At 36.8% G+C, this 18,626-nt stretch overlaps 1 protein-coding gene across 8 annotated transcripts in view; it reads right to left on the bottom strand.

Annotated features, from left to right (window-relative positions):
- Positions 1–18,626, bottom strand: part of ACYP2 (acylphosphatase 2) — a 313,536-nt gene that overhangs the window by 138,926 nt on the left and 155,984 nt on the right. For all 8 annotated transcript variants that reach the window (XM_070478372.1, XM_070478378.1, XM_070478368.1 and 5 more), the window contains one exon: positions 16,831–16,940. In XM_070478372.1, coding sequence (XP_070334473.1) covers positions 16,831–16,940 — 110 coding nt within the window. The remainder of the gene's footprint in view (positions 1–16,830; positions 16,941–18,626) is intronic.

Here is an 18,626-nt window from a genome sequence, read left to right as displayed (position 1 = left end):
ATCAAAAACTCTTACAATAACAAAAGTTGGAGGAATGTGTGAAACAAGAATGTCAGATATTGTTATTGAAACTAGGTAACAGACACATGGGGTTGGTTCATTGTCCTGTATATATTTGAACAACCCATAAGAAAAAGGAGTAAAAACAAAAGAAAGAAAGAAAATCGTGACAACAGAAAACGTGCAAAAGTTCAATAATCTTTCAGCCACCTGGAGGAATTTCCACTTAGCAATGCTCAGATGAAATCCAGTTACGGGACCACTGGACACAGAAAGAAAAAGTCAATGAAGGCCCATCTACACCAGACCTTCACTCACTGTGGGTCAGGCAATGTCAGGGATGTTTCACATCCCCCATTCCATCCATGGTGGCACAGTGGCAAAGAATCTGCCTGCCAATGCAGGAGACAAGGGTTTGATCCCTGGGTGGGAAAGATCCCCTGGAGTAGGAAATGGCAAGCCACTCCCGTATTCTTGCCTGGAAAATCCCATGGACAGAGGAGCCTTGTGGGCTACAGTCCACAGAGTCTCAAAGAGTCGGACATAACTTAGCTACTGAGCGTGACGGTGGCGATTCCACCCCTTCCTTTGTGCGCTGACTACAGTGATTCTAGGATTGATCTGCACAACCAAACAGTACTGACAGCTTAGATCTAACACTGACTACGGTCATCATTTTTCACTGCCCATCAATTTCCTCTCTTCATTTCTCTTCTTGTCCAAACCAGATTCCAGGATTCATCATTCTATTCATATCCTGTAAATACCCTTAAGTCTTGGCTCTCTCATTTCTGGTCTTTGTAGCTGGCAACAACCAGACCTGGAACGAACCCTACCTCCTGCCTTCTCTGCATCTGTACATAGAGAACCAAATATTACTGGAGAAAATCACTTAAACCAATTGACAGGCTCAATGTTATATTTATTATCGCAAATCATAAACTGGCAATTTTACTCTTGTTGCTGTTTTAAATGCAGTTAAGCAACTTTAAAGAAACAAAGTATAAAAAAAGAAAGAAAGTGTAAAACCAACAGCCAATCTCAAAACAAAGCAATGGATGCCAAAACACTGTCACGGCATCCACAAGGAACTGAAAAAATAAATGGCAAGTTAGAATTCTATTCACAGCAAAGATATTTTTCAAGAATGAAGGTAAAATAAAAAAACGTGGAGACAAAAAAATCTAAAACACAATTTTGAGGTAACACATCACCAGAAGGCCTAAATTAAAGAAAATACTAAAGAACATTCTTTTGGCAGAATTGAAATATTCCTACACAGACGCCCAGAGAATTTAGGAGGGAAAGGAGCAACAAAAATGGCAAATATATGGAAAAATCCCCCAAACACTGACTTTTAAAAATAATGTCTTATGACATCTAAAATAGAAAAGTAAAATATACCACAAAAGCATCCAAATAAACAGAGATAAATGGACATAAAAGATCCTATAGATCTTACACTGTTGGAAAAGAGAATAAAGACACAAATTAATATCAAATTTTGATACGTTATGGTTGTATGTTGTATATCCAGGGAAAGAACTAGTAAAAGAAATAGAATATACAACTTCTAAACTAATAGAGAAAAAAAAGTAGAATAATAAAAAACAGTCAATTCAAATGAAGGCTAGGAAGAGGAAACAACATAGAACTGATAAAGCAAGTGGAAAGAACATAGTAAGATACAAATTTAATTCTAAATATATCAGTAATTCCATTAAGCTTAAATGGACTAAATAGTCTAATTTAAAAACAAAGGTTATATGACTACATAAAGAAACAAAACTCAACAATATGCTGTTTACAATGGACACATGTAAAACATAATGAGAAAGAAACATTGAAAATAAAACAATGGGAAAAATTCTTTGCAAATACATTTAGAAATTAAACCCATGTAACTCTATTAATATCAGGTAAACACATACACAGACACAAAGTAACTTTAAGGCAAAAAACATGATTAAAGATAGAAACGCTTTACAATGATGAAAGGCTTAAGTCACCAGGAGACTACGAATCTAAATTTACATGTGTCAAACATTGATAACATGGACTAAAAATGCTATACCTATGTATATATAGTCTTCTGTCAATTTATATATATCAGTTTAAATTTTTGTCAATATATTTATAAATATATCTACCAGAGAATATATATATTGTGTGTGTGTGTGTGTGTATGTGTGTGTGTGTGCATATATATATATATATATATATATATATATATATATGTTTAGTTGCTCAGTCATGTCTGACTTTGCAACCCCAGGGACTGTAGCCTGCCAGGCACCTCTGTCCATGGAATTCTCCAGGCAAGAATACTGGAGTGGGTAGCCATTTCCTTTTCCGGGGGATCTTTCGGACCCAGGGATGGAATCTGGGCCTCCTGCATTGCAGGCAGATTCTTTACACTCTGAGCCACCAGGTAAGCTCCAATATACTAATATTTAAATATATGTAGTCTATGGGGTTGCAAGAGTCAGACGTGACTGAGCGACTAAGCAACAACAAAAGTAGTACCTACAAAAAAACTTATATCAAGTGTAATATTTACAAGTAAAATGTTGAAAGTGTGATATCAGTAACAAGACATGGATGCCAGTAATCACTCCTGCTTCTATTCAATATTGTACTTAAAGTCCTAATCAGTGTAGAGAGCAAGGAAAAGAAATAAAATGTGATAGAATAGGAAAGTAAAAAATAAAACTCTCATTCTCAGATGATAAATATATAAAATTCCAATGAATCTTCATGTAAATTATTGTAGTCAACAAGTAGGTCTAGAAAAGTCTCTGAAATAAGGCAATACACAAAACTCAATTGTATTTCTATATATTAGCAACAAACATAAAAAATGTTTTAAAAGATCACATTTATAATAGCATCAAAACTACCAAATACCTCAGGAGGAAATATGTAAGACCTTTATGCAGAAAATTATCATATACTATTGAGAGAATTAAAGAAAAAAATAAATGAGAGATTTATCATATTTACGACATAAATTCTAACTAAATTTATCTAAAAATTCAATGCAATCCCAGTGAACAAGTTATTTTGTGGAACTTGATCTAAAACTTTACATGGTCATGAAACGCACTGAAATAGCCAACACAAAGTTGATGAAATGTGAGAGTAACTTGTCTACCAGATGCCAGGGCTTAGGAGAAAGCTACGAAAAACCAACATGGCATGGCAGTGATGCAAAGATAGACAAATAGGCCAATGAAACAGATTAGAGAATCCTGAAACAGACCCATGCATATGACCCACCGACACTTGATCCAAGGTGATACTACAGGAGAAAGAGCTTTGCTTTATACTTCAACCCATACATTTATACATTATGCATTTTTCTATGTATGTGCTATAGGTGAAAGTCACTCAGTCGTGTCCAACTTTTTGTGACCCCATGGACTGTAGTCCCCATGCTCCTCTGTGATGGGTATTCTCCGGGTAAGGATACTGGAGTGGGTTGCCATGCCCTTCTCCAGGGGATCTTCCTGACTCAGGAATCAAACCAGGTCTCCTACATTGCAGGTAGATTCTTTAACAACTGAGCTACCTGAGAAGCCCCTTGTATGTGTTATACTTCACTATAAAAAAACAAAAGTATATTGATGATTAAAAGTAATTATAATAAAGTAATACAGAAGAATGAAATTGTTACAAACTACTGTTGCACTAAATATAAAGAAACCAAGTTAGTGTATAACTAATGACACTAAATTTGAAGGACTGAATTCTGCCACTCAAAGAGAAAAATTTTCAAAATGTGTTAAACAACTAAACATAGCTCTATGTTGTTTATAAAAAGCACCCTTAAAATGATCAAGAAAGGATAAAAATATAAAGGTAAGCATAGAAATATGAAAGAAAAGTAAATTTAAAAGAAAGAAGGGATAGCAAGGTAGAAATTAAAAGCATTAAAATGTATAAAGACAAGTAATACATAATAAAAAGATAGTTTATGAAGATGACACAAGTTATAAATCTGTATATATCAAATACAACAGCAAAAAATATAAAGAAAATTAAATTGCACTGATAATGATGAAAATAGTTATACAGAAAGAATTTGATACACTTCTTTCATGGGAATTCCTTGTCAATCCAGTGATTAATACTCCGCAATTTTACTGCCAAGGGCCTGGGTTTGATCCCTGGTCAGGGAACTAAAATCCCACAAGGCTCACAGTGCGGGGAAAAAAAAAAAAATACAGCTTTTTCATAATTAAATGGATTTAGTTGTCAAAGAATGGAATAATATAATCAACATATTCACAGATAAGAGATAACTAGCTAGCTACATAGATAGACAGACATATAGATATGAAATCTTCTCAGGTCTTTCTTACAGCCAGCATTGTTAGGTGTCTCCCTAACAGCCATTCCTGTCTCTCTTCCTTTTTAAAAAAATAACACTTATTTATTTATTGGCCGTACTGGGTCTTCACTGCTGCTCGCGCTTCCTCTAGCTGCGGTGGCGGAGGCTAGTCCCCCTTGCCGGGGCTTCTCTCGGTGCAGAGCACGGGCTCGAGGTTCACGCGCTTCAGTGGCTGTGGCTCATGGGCCCCAGGGCCCAGGCTCAGCAACGGTGGCGCACAGCCTTAGATGCTCAGAGGCATGCAGAATCTTTCCAGATTAGGGACTGAGGCCATGTCTCCTGCATTGGCAGGTGGATTTTACCACTGAACTACCAGGGAAGCCGTCTCTTCCTTTTTGATACCAAATCCTACTTTTTAGAAGGAAAGCTAAAAAGGCTAGATACTTCCCTAATACTACTTGCGGCCAGGGCACAGGACTGAGACCTTGCTCTGTCCAGTGGGACCTGTAGGGAAATCTGCCAGGGTCTTTTAAGAATATTCTCTCTGAGAAGAGAGCATCGTGCGATGAAAAAGCCTCACATTCCTTCTGCTTTGAATTGATCCTGTGAGGATGTCAAGGACTTGCAGGAAAGCAGAAGAGATGGAAAGTTTGCAGGGTCCCAGAGAAACCCCAGAACCCTAACAAAATGGAGCCACTGAACCAGCTGTGGAACTACTACCTGCCCCAGTCTTTTTGGAAAGTAAGAAGAATCAGCCCCTTCATTAGGCTACTTTTAATCAGATATTCTATCTCTTGAAGTCTACAGCATCTTAATAGGATCACCCATCCTAACTGATCTATCCAAAGTAAATCATGTCATAAGAAGGGTTTAACAATTTTTTAAAGTAGAGACCTTTTAGGCCCCATTCTCAGATCTTCAGCAAATAAAAATAGACATATGTAATAAAAGGCGACTAAAAAAACATAACCACTGGAAACTTAAAAAAAAAACACATAAACAGAATACTGTTGGATATTTTCTCATAGAGGCAATAAAATATGAAATTACAAACTATCCAGAAAACAATGAAAATAACACTTCTTAACAAAACATATGGAATAACACAATGTGTTTAGGTGTGTGCTAAGTTGCTTCAGTCGTGTCCAACTCTGCAGCCCTATGACTCTGCTAACTTATAGACTGTAGCCTGCCAGGCTTCTTTGTCCATGGGATTCTCCAGGCAAGAATACTGGAGTGGGTTGCCATACCCTCCTCCAGGGGATCTTCCTGACTCAGGGATCAAACCTGCATCTCTTATGTCTCCTGCATGGGCAGATGGGTTCTTCACCACTAGTGCCACAGAAATGCCTAATCACCATCATTAACCTGAAAAGACGAAAACTAAAGGCAACTACCACTCATGTTGAAGACTTAAGAGGCCAAGCAACAGAGAAATAAAAGAGAGGGAATTATTAAAGATAAAGGTTAAAATTAAGGAAATGGGAAACCAAAAAAGTAGAAATGATTAATAAGTCCAAAGCTGTTTTTTAAGATATACCAACAAAATAGATAAATTTCTTCTGAGACTGATTAAAAATGAAAGTGAAAGTGAAAGTCGCTCAGTCGTGTCAGACTCTTTGTGACCCCATGGACTATACATTCCATGGAATTCTCTAGGCAAGAATACTGGAGTGGGTAGCATTTTCCCTTCTCCAAGGGATCTTCTCAACCTAGTAATTGAACCGGGGTCTCCTGCATTGCAGGCGGCTTATTACCAACTGAGCTGTCAGGGAAGCCCAAAGAAAAATGAGAGAATAAAACTTTGCAAGATTAGGAATTTTCTAAGGAGATATAAACACAAATACAAAAGAGATTTTAAAAATTATAAAATCTATGACCACAAATTTGAAACCCGAGGACAATTGGATAGTTCTCTAACAAGATATAAATGAATCTGGGAACAAGTGGCAAACCCAAATACACCAACTACAATAGATCAGATTGGAAAGGCCTATTATTAAGAAGGCACTAAGACCAAGTGATTTCATAACTTATTTCAGCTAACCTAAGACCACTAATTCAGCATTATTTAAATTATCTCAGAATGAAAAGGGAAACTTAATACTATTTCATGAATCAGCGAAATTTTTAACACCAAAACCTGATACAGTGACCACCCTACACCAAAAAAGGGAAAGTATAATCTTACTTTTTAAGTTACAGATAAAAAATTTCTAAATAAAACATTGTGAAGCAGTATTTAGGAATAACTCAAGACAATAACACAGTATGACCAACCAGAGCTTCATTCAAGGAATACAAGAGTGAAAGTCAATGTAATGAAGTATATTCACCAAAAATCAACAGCACACATCAATATGCTTAGTGAAAAAAGAAAACCATTTCGAATAAAACCGGAAATCAGAGAGGAACGCTTGCTATGGCTATTATTATTTAACACTGTCATGAGGAGGTCTGGCAAATGAAATAAACACTGGAAAAAAGATACATTATTTTTGCTAATTACAGAATTGTATACTTAGGAAATCCAATAGACTGTAGTTTACAAAAATAAAAAACAAACAGCAAACAGTCATATCTGGTATAATTAACAAGAATATTTGATAAGGTAACTCTATGATACAAAATAAATTTACAAACCTCATTAGGCTTTTCGTATTCTGGCATAAACACCCAGAAACAAAAATGGGAACAATATTCCATGCACAATAGTGAAAAAAGCAATACAATATTGTTATAGACTGAATGTATCCTCCCCAATTCACAGGTTAATAACGTCACTTCCAATGTGACAGTATCTGGAGGTGGGGCCTTTGAGAGGTAATTAGGTCATGAGGGTAGAACTCAAATAAATTAGATTAGAGTCCTGATAAGAACAGGGGAGATTCTTTTGCATTTATTTCTGCCCTAATTTTTAAGATTTCTTTCCTTCTACTAACCCTGGGGTTCTTCATTTCTTCTTCCTCTAGTTGCTTTAGGTGTAGAGTTAGGTTATTTATTTGACTTTTTTCTTGTTTCTTGAGGTAGGCCTGTAATGCTATGAATCTTCCCCTTAGCACTGCTTTTACAGTGTCCCATAGGTTTTGGGTTGTTGTGTTATCATTTTCATTCATTTCTATGCATATTTTGATTTCTTTTTTGATTTCTTCTATGATTTGTTGGTTATTCAGAAGCGTGTTGTTTAGCCTCCATATGTTTGAATTTTTAATAATTTTTTTCCTGTAATTGAGATCTAATCTTACTGCACTGTGGTCAGAAAAGATGACTGGAATGATTTCAGTCTTTTTGAATTTACCAAGACTAGATTTATGGCCCAGGATGTGATCTATTCTGGAGAAGGTTCCGTGTGCACTTGAGAAAAAGGTGAAGTTGATTGTTTTGGGGTGAAACGTCCTATAGATGTCAATTAGGTCTAGCTGGTCCATTGTGTCTGTTAAAGTTTGTGTTTCCTTGTTCATTTTCTGTTTAGTTGATCTATCCATAGTTGTGAGTGGGGTATTAAAGTCTCCTACTATTATTGTGTTACTATTAATTTCCTCTTTCATACTCGTTAGCGTTTGCCTTACATATTGCGGTGCTCCTATGTTGGGTGCATATATATTTATAATTGTTAGAAATAAATGCAAAAGAAACTAAAGAGACCATAGCAAAAATTAACAAAGCTAAAAGCTGGTTTTTTGAAAAAATAAACAAAATTGACAAACCATTAGCAAGACTCATTAAGAAACAAAGGGAGAAGAACCAAATTAACAAAATTAGAAATGAAAATGGAGAGATCACAACAGACAACACTGAAATACAAAGGATTATAAGAGACTACTACCAGCAGCTCTATGCCAATAAAATGGACAACTTGGAAGAAATGGACAAGTTCTTAGAGAAGTATAACTTTCCAAAACTGAACCAGGAAGAAATAGAAGATCTTAACAAAACCATCACAAGCAAGGAAATCGAAACTGTAATCAGAAATCTTCCAGCAAACAAAAGCCCAGGACCAGATGGCTTCACAGCTGAATTCTACCAAAAATTTAGAGAAGAGCTAACACCTATCTTACTCAAACTCTTCCAGAAAATTGCAGAAGAAGGTAGACTTCCAAACTCATTCTATGAGGCCACCATCACCCTAATTCCAAAACCAGACAAAGATGCCACAAAAAAAGAAAACTACAGGCCAATATCGCTGATGAACATAGATGCAAAAATCCTTAACAAAATTCTAGCAAACAGAATCCAACAACATATTAAAAAAATCATTCATCATGACCAAGTGGGCTTTATCCCAGGAATGCAAGGATTCTTTAATATCCGCAAATCAATCAATGTAATACACCACATTAACAAATTGAAAGATAAAAACCATATGATTATCTCAATAGATGCAGAAAAAGCCTTTGACAAAATTCAACATCCATTTATGATTAAAACTCTCCAGAAAGCAGGAATAGAAGGAACATACCTCAACATAATAAAAGCTATATATGACAAACCCACAGCAAGCATCACCCTCAATGGTGAAAAATTGAAAGCATTTCCCCTGAAATCAGGAACAAGACAAGGGTGCCCACTCTCACCACTACTATTCAACATAGTTTTGGAAGTTTTGGCCACAGCAATCAGGGCAGAAAAAGAAGTAAAAGGAATCCAGATAGGAAAAGAAGAAGTGAAACTCTCGCTGTTTGCAGATGACATGATCCTCTACATAGAAAACCCTAAAGACTCTACCAGAAAATTACTAGAGCTAATCAACAAATACAGTCAAGTTGCAGGATATAAAATTAACACACAGAAATCTCTTGCATTCCTATACACTAACAATGAGAAAACAGAAAGAGAAATTAAGGAAACAATACCATTCACCATTGCAACAAAAAGAATAAAATACTTAGGAGTATATCTACCTAAAGAAACAAAAGACCTATACATAGAAAACTATAAAACACTGATGAAAGAAATCAAAGAGGACACAAATAGATGGAGAAATATACCATGTTCATGGATTGGAAGAATCAATATTGTCAAAATGGCTATACTACCCAAAGTAATCTATAGATTCAATGCAATCCCTATCAAACTACCAACAGTATTTTTCACAGAACTAGAACAAATAATTTCACAATTTGTATGGAAATACAAAAAACCTCGAATAGCCAAAGTAATCCTGAGAAAGAAGAATGGAACTGGAGGAATCAATCTGCCTGACTTCAGAATCTACTACAAAGCCACAGTCATCAAGACAGTATGGTACTGGCACAAAGACAGAAATATAGATCAATGGAACAGAATAGAAAGCCCAGAGATAAGTCCACGAACCTATGGTCACCTTATCTTCGACAAAGGAGGCAAGGATATACAATGGAAAAAAGATAACCTCTTTAACAAGTGGTGCTGGGAAAACTGGTCAACCACCTGTAAAAGAATGAAACTAGAACACTTTCTAACACCATACACAAAAATAAACTCAAAATGGATTAAAGATCTAAATGTAAGACCAGAAACTATCAAACTCCTAGAGGAGAACATAGGCAAAACACTCTCCGACATAAATCACAGCAGGATCCTCTATGACCCACATCCCAGAATTTCAGAAATAAAAGCAAAAATAAACAAATGGGACCTAATGAAACTTAAAAGCTTTTGCACAGCAAAGGAAACTATAAGCAAGGTGAAAAGACAGCCCTCAGATTGGGAGAAAATAATAGCAAATGAAGCAACAGACAAAGGATTAATCTCAAAAATATACAAGCAACTCCTCCAGCTCAACTCCAGAAAAATAAATGACCCAATCAAAAAATGGGCCAAAGAACTCAACAGACATTTCTCCAAGGAAGACATACAGATGGCTAACAAACACATGAAAAGATGCTCAACATCACTCATTATCAGAGAAATGCAAATCAAAACCACAATGAGGTACCATTATACGCCAGTCAGGATGGCTGCTATCCAAAAGTCTACAAGCAATAAATGCTGGAGAGGGTGTGGAGAAAAGGGAACCCTCTTACACTGTTGGTGGGAATGCAAATTAGTACAGCCACTATGGAAAACAGTGTGGAGATTTCTTAAAAAGCTGGAAATAGAACTGCCATATGACCCAGCAATCCCACTTCTGGGCATACACACCAAGGAAACCAGATCTGAAAGAGCCACATGCACCCCAATGTTCATCGCAGCACTGTTTATAATAGCCAGGACATGGAAGCAACCCAGATGCCCATCAGCAGACGAATGGATGAGGAAGCTGTGGTACATATACACCATGGAATATTACTCAGCCATTAAAAAGAATTCATTTGAATCACTTCTAATGAGATGGATGAAACTGGAGCCCATTATACAGAGCGAAGTAAGCCAGAAAGATAAAGACCATTACAGTATACTAACACATATATATGGACTTTAGAAAGATGGTAACGATAACCCTATATGCAAAACAGAAAAAGAGACTCAGATATATGGAACAGACTTGTGGACTCTGGGAGAAGGCAAGGGTGGGATGTTTCAGGAGAACAGCATTGAAACATGTGTATTATCTAGGGTGAAACGGATAACCAGCTCAGGTTGGGTACATGAGACAAGTGCTCGGGCCTGGTGCACTGGGAAGACCCAGAGGGATCGGGTGGAGAGGGAGGTGGGAGGGGGGACTGGGACGGGGAATACATGTAAATCCATGGCTAATTCATATCAATGTATAACAAAAACTACTGTAATGATGTAAAGTAATTAGCCTCCAACTAATAAAAATTAAAAAAAAAAAAAAAAAAAAAAAAAAAAAGAACAGGGGAGAGAGTTAGCTACATCTCTTTGTGCCCGTTTCCACGGGCAACAGTGAAAATCAACTGTCCGCAATTAGAAGAGGGCTCTCACCAGAACCCAACCATGCTCACACCCTGATCTTGCACTTCCAGCCTCCTTCTGTTGTTTATAAACCACCCAGTCTAGATGCTTTGTTATAGCAGCCCAAACTGACTAAGACAAAGGGGAATAAACTCTGTAAGAAAAGCAAACCATAAAATCATACTGAAGGATAAATTTTAAAATCTGAGCAAATGAAAAGATATCTATATTCTTTTTTATATATAATTAAATTTATTTTTTAAATTTATGTCTTTTTAATTGAAGGATAGTTGCTCTACAACATTGTGTTGGTTTCTGCCAAACATCAACATGAATCAGCCATAGGTAGATATCCATATTCTTAGATGGAAAGATTTAATATCAATTCTCTTAATATCATAAAAAATGTGCAATTAAAAAGCAAGTAAGATATGGGCTCCTAAAAGAGAAAAGACATTTAGTTTAGTTGCTCAGTTGTGTCCAACTCTTTGCGACCCCATGAACTGCAGCACGCCAGGCCTCCCTGTCTATCACCAACTCCCGGAGTCCACCCAAACCCATGTTCCTAGAGTCGGTGATGCTACCCAAGCATCTCATCCTCTGTTGTCCCCTTCTTCTCCTGCCTTCAATCTTTCCCATCATCAGGGTCTTTTCAAATGAGTCAGCTCTTCACATCAGGTGGCCAAAGGATTAGAGTTTCAGCTTCAGCATCAATCCTTCCAATGAACACCCAGGACCGATCTCCTTTAGCATGGACTAGTTGGATCTCCTTGCAGTCCAAGGGACTCTCAAGAGTCTTCTCCAACACCACAGTTCAAAAGCATCAATTCTTCAGTGCTCAGCTTTCTTTATAGTCCAACTCTCACATCCATACATGAAAAGAGACATTTGGTATTATAAAAGCTGAGGAAATTCGAATAAACTGTGGACTCTACTTAATACCAGTGCATTAGTACTAGCTCATTAATTGTAACATATGTATCATACTAATATAAAATGTAAATGGGGAAAATGGAGGAGTACACAGAAACCCTCTGTACTATCTTCACAATATTTCTGTAAATCTAAAACTGTTTTAAAAAATAAAGTTTTATTTAAAAAATATTTGTTAAGACAACTGTCTTTTTTATAAAAACCTATTCTAATTAAATGGATAAAAGTATCTTAAAGTTTAGAGAGAAAATAAATGCCCAAGAAAGCAGAAAAAGAATGAAAAAGAAAAATGGAAGAAAATACACTATAGAGTCACTGTAATTAAATCAATATGGAATATTAGTATAAGAATAGATACATCAAACTATTTCCTGATGCAAAGAGCTGACTCACTGGAAAAGAACTTGATGCTGAGAAAGATTGAGGGCAGAGGGGAAATGGGGTGACAAAGGATGAGATGGCTGGATGGGATCATCGACTCAATGGACACGAGTCTGAGCAAACTCAGGGAGACAGTACAGGATAGGGAAGCCTGGAGTAGTGCAGTCCATGGGGCCACAAAGAGTCAGACACGACTGAGCGAGCAAACAACAACCACAACAACGAGATATATCAACCAGTGGACCAGGACAGAACACCCAAAAAACATCCAGTCTATATGAGATTTTAATAAATGACAAAAACGCATTTCAATTCAATGGGGAAAGAGTGACTATTTAATAAATGGTGCTGGCACAACTGGCAAGCCATCTGGTAGGAAATAGTCTTCACTCTTATAAATAAAAAACAAATTCCAGATGGAATAGATGCCTATTATAATAAATACAGCATTAAAAAATTAAAAGGAAAGCTAGGAAACAACACTTACAATCTGTTTTCTAAAGCAGAAAGAAAAGACAGCCATATTTGAGTTTATAAAAATGAAACACAATTTATGTGACAAAAGCTTTTATAAACAAAACTGATAGGCAAATGATAGATTTGGGAAAATACTTGAAAAAGAGGTAACATAATGAGTTAATAGTCATCACCAATATACAAAGCGCATTTAAAAACTGGCAAGAGACAAACAATCCAGTGGGAAAATTGGTAAAAGATGTGAAAATGGAATCTATGAGAACAAATCTACACAGCATGAAGATGCTCCAACTAACTAGCAATTACAGAAGTGCAAATTACATTAAAAAAAAATACATTCCTCTACACCCAATCAGATAAAAGAAAAATGAGAGAGCAACAACCAACTGTCAACAGGATAAAGAGAAAAAAATTTGTTCACAGCTATTGAAAAGCAGTTGGGCAAATATTTTTAAATTAAAAATACATCAACACTTCAACCTACAAATCACACTCGTGGAAATCAATTCCACAAAAACAAAATTACAAATAAAATGTTTATTAAAGCAGTGTTCTTACTGCAGAAAAAAATTAAAAAATAACAAAATGAGTTTGCATTATAAGGTAATAGATGATGACTCATTTATACTGTGGAATATTAAGCAGCCATTAAAAAGAACAAATTAGTGGTATATCTTTGACTTGGAGGGGTTCTCCTGGATGTATTTTTAAATGATAAAGGCGAGATGCAAAGAGGTGGATACACTGTGATTCCATTTTTAAACAGTAAACATTGAACAAAACCCCAAAACATATGTGCACATGAACGTGTTTGTGTGTGCACACATGTGTGTTGTGTGACTGTGAATCTGGAGACAAACATGGAAGAAAACACACAAATAGCCAATAAGATGATTGACAGTGTGGTAAGGAAGAAGGGTTTCTGGGGTTGAAAAGGAAAAATGGGCAGAATATATGCTATGATAACACTGATATTAAGGAAAGTAATGAAAAACTTGCTACAACATGGATTAAGATACAACTTGATAGACAAAGAGTGTCCATCCTCCACATGGTCACAGTCATCTAGCATTTTCTCATTCATTGAACTAAAAAAAAAATATTAGTCTGTATAATGTCAGTGGTAAAGAATCTGTCTGCTAATGACATGGGTTCGATCCCTGGATTGGGAAGATCCCGTGAAGAAGAAAATGGCAAGCCACTCCAGTATTCCTGCCTGGGAAATCTCACGGACACAGGAGGCTGGCAGGCTACAGTCCAAATGGTCACAAAGAGTTAGACACAACTTAGCGACTAAATAATAACATAATGTAAGTATCATAGTCTTCTCATTTGTGCATTTTGTGACTACTGAAAAATATAACTTTTTTCCATTAAATATTACCCCACATGTTATCAAATTGAACTTTGGACCCCACTCTTCAAGTTGAGGTATGATTTAAGAAAAACGCAAATATGTACTTACTTGTATATAAAGAAACTGGAAAAAAATAAGGAGTTGGTAGTTATATATTTCCTGATTGTTGAATGTCCATAAAGTAAAAAAAAGAAGTAGTAACAGAAAAACATGCACAAAGTTTCTATTTCAGTAAAAACAAGCAAAACCCTAACTATAAATGTACAATTAAAAATTGTAAGTGAAAAAGAAAGCTTCAGAAAGGATTCACAAAGTCACTGGCCCAGGTTACATAAAAGAGAGGGAAGTAGAGGGGAGGGGGCAATTACTGGCTTTGCTTTTATACCTCTCTGCATTTTATTACTTCATTTACTACAACAAGCAAAAAAGTATCGCTTTTGAAATCTGAAAACATTATGTAAAGAAAACAAAACCAAAGTGCAAACAACAAAATAAAATAAATTGGGTATTAATGAGTACCTATCTCAAACTACCACACAATTGCACTCATCTCACATGCTAGTAAAGTAATGCTCAAAATTCTCCAGGCCAGGCTTCAACAGTACATGAACCAAGAACTTATGGATTTTCAAGCTGGTTTTAGAAAAGGCAGAGGAACCAGAGATCAAATTGCCAACATCCGCTGGATCATCGAAAAAGCAAGAGAGTTCCAGAAAAACATCTATTTCTGCTTTATTGACTTTGTGGATCACCACTAACTGTGGAAAATTCTGAAAGAGATGGGAATACCAGACCACCTGACCCACCTCTTGAGAAACCTGTATGCAGGTCAAGAAGCAACAGTTAGAACTGGACATGGACCAACAGACTGGTTCCAAATAGGAAAAGGAGTACATCAAGGCTGTATATTGTCATCCTGCTTATTTAACTTATATGCAGAGTACATCATGAGAAACGCTGGGCTGGAAGAAGCACATGCTGGAACCAAGATTTCCAGGAGAAATATCAATAACCTCAGATATGCAGATGACACCACCCTTATGGCAGAAAGTGAAGAGAAACTAAAAAGCCTCTGGATGAAAGTGAAAGAGGAGAGTGAAAAAGTTGGCTTAAAGCTCAACATTCAGAAAACGAAGATCATGGCTTCTGGTCCCATCACTTCATGGGAAGTAGATGGGGAAACAGTGGAAACAGTGGCAGACTTTATTTTTTGTGGCTCCAAAATCACTGCAGAGGGTGACTGCAGACATGAAATTAAACGATGCTTACTCCTCGGAAGGAAAGTTATGGCCAACCTAGATAGCATATTAAAAAGCAGAGACATTACTTTCCAACAAAGGTCCACCTAGTCAAGGCTATGGTTTTTCCAGTGGTCATGTATGAATGTGAGAGTTGGACTGTGAAGAAAGCTGAGCACTGAAGAATTGATGCTTTTGAACTGTGGTGTTGGAGAAGACTCTTGAGAGTCCCTTGGACTGCAAGGATATCCAACCAGTCCATCCTAAAGGAGATCAGTCCTGGTGTTCATTAGAAGGACTGATGTTGAAGCTGAAACTCTAGTACTTTGACCACCTCATGCAAAGAGTTGACTCATTGGAAAAGACCCTGATGCTGGGAGGGATTGGGGGCAGGAGGAGAAGGGGACGACAGAGGATGAGATGGCTGGATGGCATCACCGACTCGATGGACATGAGTTTGGGTAAACTCTGGGAGTTGGTGATGGATAGGGAGGCCTGGCGTGCTGTGATTCATGGGGTTGCAAAGAGTCGGACACGACTGAGTGACTTAACTGAACTGATCTCATAAGATCTATTGTGTAGATTAAATGAGATAATCCATGTATAGTATTTAGCATATTACCTAATATGTTGCAAATGCTCGATAAATAGGAGTCATTTTTATTAAAAAAAAAAAAAGACTACAAAGAGCAGTGGACATTAGGAAACTGAAAAGATAAGATCTTTGAAAACGACACTGAGTGCACAGACACTTCTCTATGACTGAATCTGATGTCCTTTGCACTTCAACGACTCTTACTATAATAACTATACAGCTCAGCAAACGTGACTTTAATTGACAGCACAAATAAAATTACAATTAGACAAATAAGATAATTAAACAATACAAAGGAAATGGCAACCTTTTTGCCTTGCAGGTTCTTTAAGAACTTTAAGAACCATTCTGGAGCACTATGCTCCTGCTCCTGTCACAACCACTTAAGATGAGAAATCCTTGACCCTGGATGTCTCCCTTATATGACAGGAGACTGAGAGAACACAGTTTATACAGATTGGAGAATGATGCTAAAGTCCCTTCTGAGGGTCTGCCCAAGTGGGAAATCCATTCCTGAAAGTAGAAATTCCACTCTCAACTTTAAGAATTTCTGTGCTGGTCTACGTCAAAACATGTTAGTTTAGTGATAGTCTACAAACAAAAATTGGCCCATCAATTCTATTCTTATTGTCCAGCCAAACATAAATCACACAAGTGTGTTACTAGCCTTATTACTTACATGGAATTGACTTTCTCTTCAGGGCCTTGCACTTGGCCTGTCACAGTGCCTTTGCTCGTATTCTTCACCCAGCCAACCACTCCAATTTTCCTAGCCTCATCTTCAGTGTACTGGTTTCAGGAGAAAACAAGAGAGACAAAGTCCAGTGTCACACTTGATCCTAACTTTCAAAAAAGTATGGTCACCAAAAGCTCATTAATTTTTTTCTAAAATATAGTCTATGCTAAAAATTATGTAGCTGACCTCTGGTAATACCTACATTTACAAGAACCTTCATTTAAATGGCTTTTGTTTTGTTTTGCTACATTCCACATTCAGTAAAGACAAGCATGTTGTGAGAAAATAAACTGATGGTGGGAATTATTTCAGAAAACATTATCCATGATTCTTTTGGAATCCATAAAACTCAGTCGCATTGCCCTCACAATCTCCTAATGCTAAACTACACTGTCAATCTGGGTTCCAAACAATGATCACTCCAAGATACTCAGTCACTGAAGAAAAATATCCAGTTACAATCAATACGAAGTACTGAAAGAGAAGATTCTGACGTTTTCTCTTGACTCTGTACTTGCCACAAGTATTATAATTGCCTATGAGTAAATTTATTTCTCCAATCATTCTTTCTTAAAATTCCTTTTCCCAATTCCAAATTTAGTTACGCTACTGACACATGAAAACCCAGAAACATTTTGATTTTGAATTACTTTAACTACATCACAACAAAATTCCGTGGGACCAGTCTACCAGCACTTGTTAGAAACATGCTTTTCTCCTAATTGGAGGCCAGGGCGACCGAGAGCTGTGCACTCCGTATGCTCAACTAAATGGAGCAATACAAACCAAGATGATTACAGCTAGGGTTGCTTAAGGGCTGGTTCTGGAAAAAAAGTCTTCCCAGAGAAAAATGAAAAAGGAAACTATCTGAATTGCAGGGGAGGGTCTATCTCAAAATACGGAGACTTGACTTACGGCAACCTGTTCAAACTCTCAGAGGTTAGGAACAGGGACCTAGCTAGTGACTCCCAGCTTAAAAAGTAGGTGAAAATATATGCCACCTTTAACTTTTAAGAAAGGAGTACCAGATTTTAAAAATAGATAATCTTAAAGTATTTTAAAACAAGTAGATATTTTAAAATAAATATTTAAAAGGCAACAAGGGGTTTTAACTTTAAAAACCTAGGGGCTTCCCTGGCGGCTCAGACGGTAAAGCGTTTCCAGCGGGAGACTCAGGTTCTACCCCTGGGTCGGGAAGATCCTCTGAAGAAGGGAATGGCCACCCACTCCAGTATTCTTGCCTGGAGAATTCCACGGGCAAAGGAGCCTGGTGGGCTCACAAAGTGTAGGGTCACAAAGAGTTGGACACAACTGGGCAACTACCACTTTCTTTCACCTTGGAGTCACTTCCTTATTCAACATGGGCATTTCTCATTCTGCATTTCAAGATGTGTATCCTTGTTTGGAAAGATACTTCCATCCTGGACAAGTGGAATTTCCCACACTTTGTATCAAACATGTGTGTGTGTTTGCTCAGTCACTTCAGCATTAAGCATATATAACCAAAATGTTTAACTGGATCACCCCAGAGAGGAACTTTTGAAATTCACAGAAATATTAATGAAAAACTAGGAAGGCTGTAATGGACTGCTAGTCTGTAACTAGTCTTTTTTTAATAGACTGCTTTTAAAGACAGTCTTCATAAAAATCTCAGCCAGTAATTTGAAAGAAGTACAAATATTTCCTCATTCACTGTCAAGGACAAGATTAGAACTAAGTACATAGATAACTGCTCTGTC

This window comes from Odocoileus virginianus, chromosome 2 (genome assembly GCF_023699985.2).
Source record: "Odocoileus virginianus isolate 20LAN1187 ecotype Illinois chromosome 2, Ovbor_1.2, whole genome shotgun sequence".
Classification (NCBI taxonomy): domain Eukaryota; kingdom Metazoa; phylum Chordata; class Mammalia; order Artiodactyla; family Cervidae; genus Odocoileus; species Odocoileus virginianus.
This window is presented reverse-complemented; position numbering and strand designations above follow the sequence as displayed.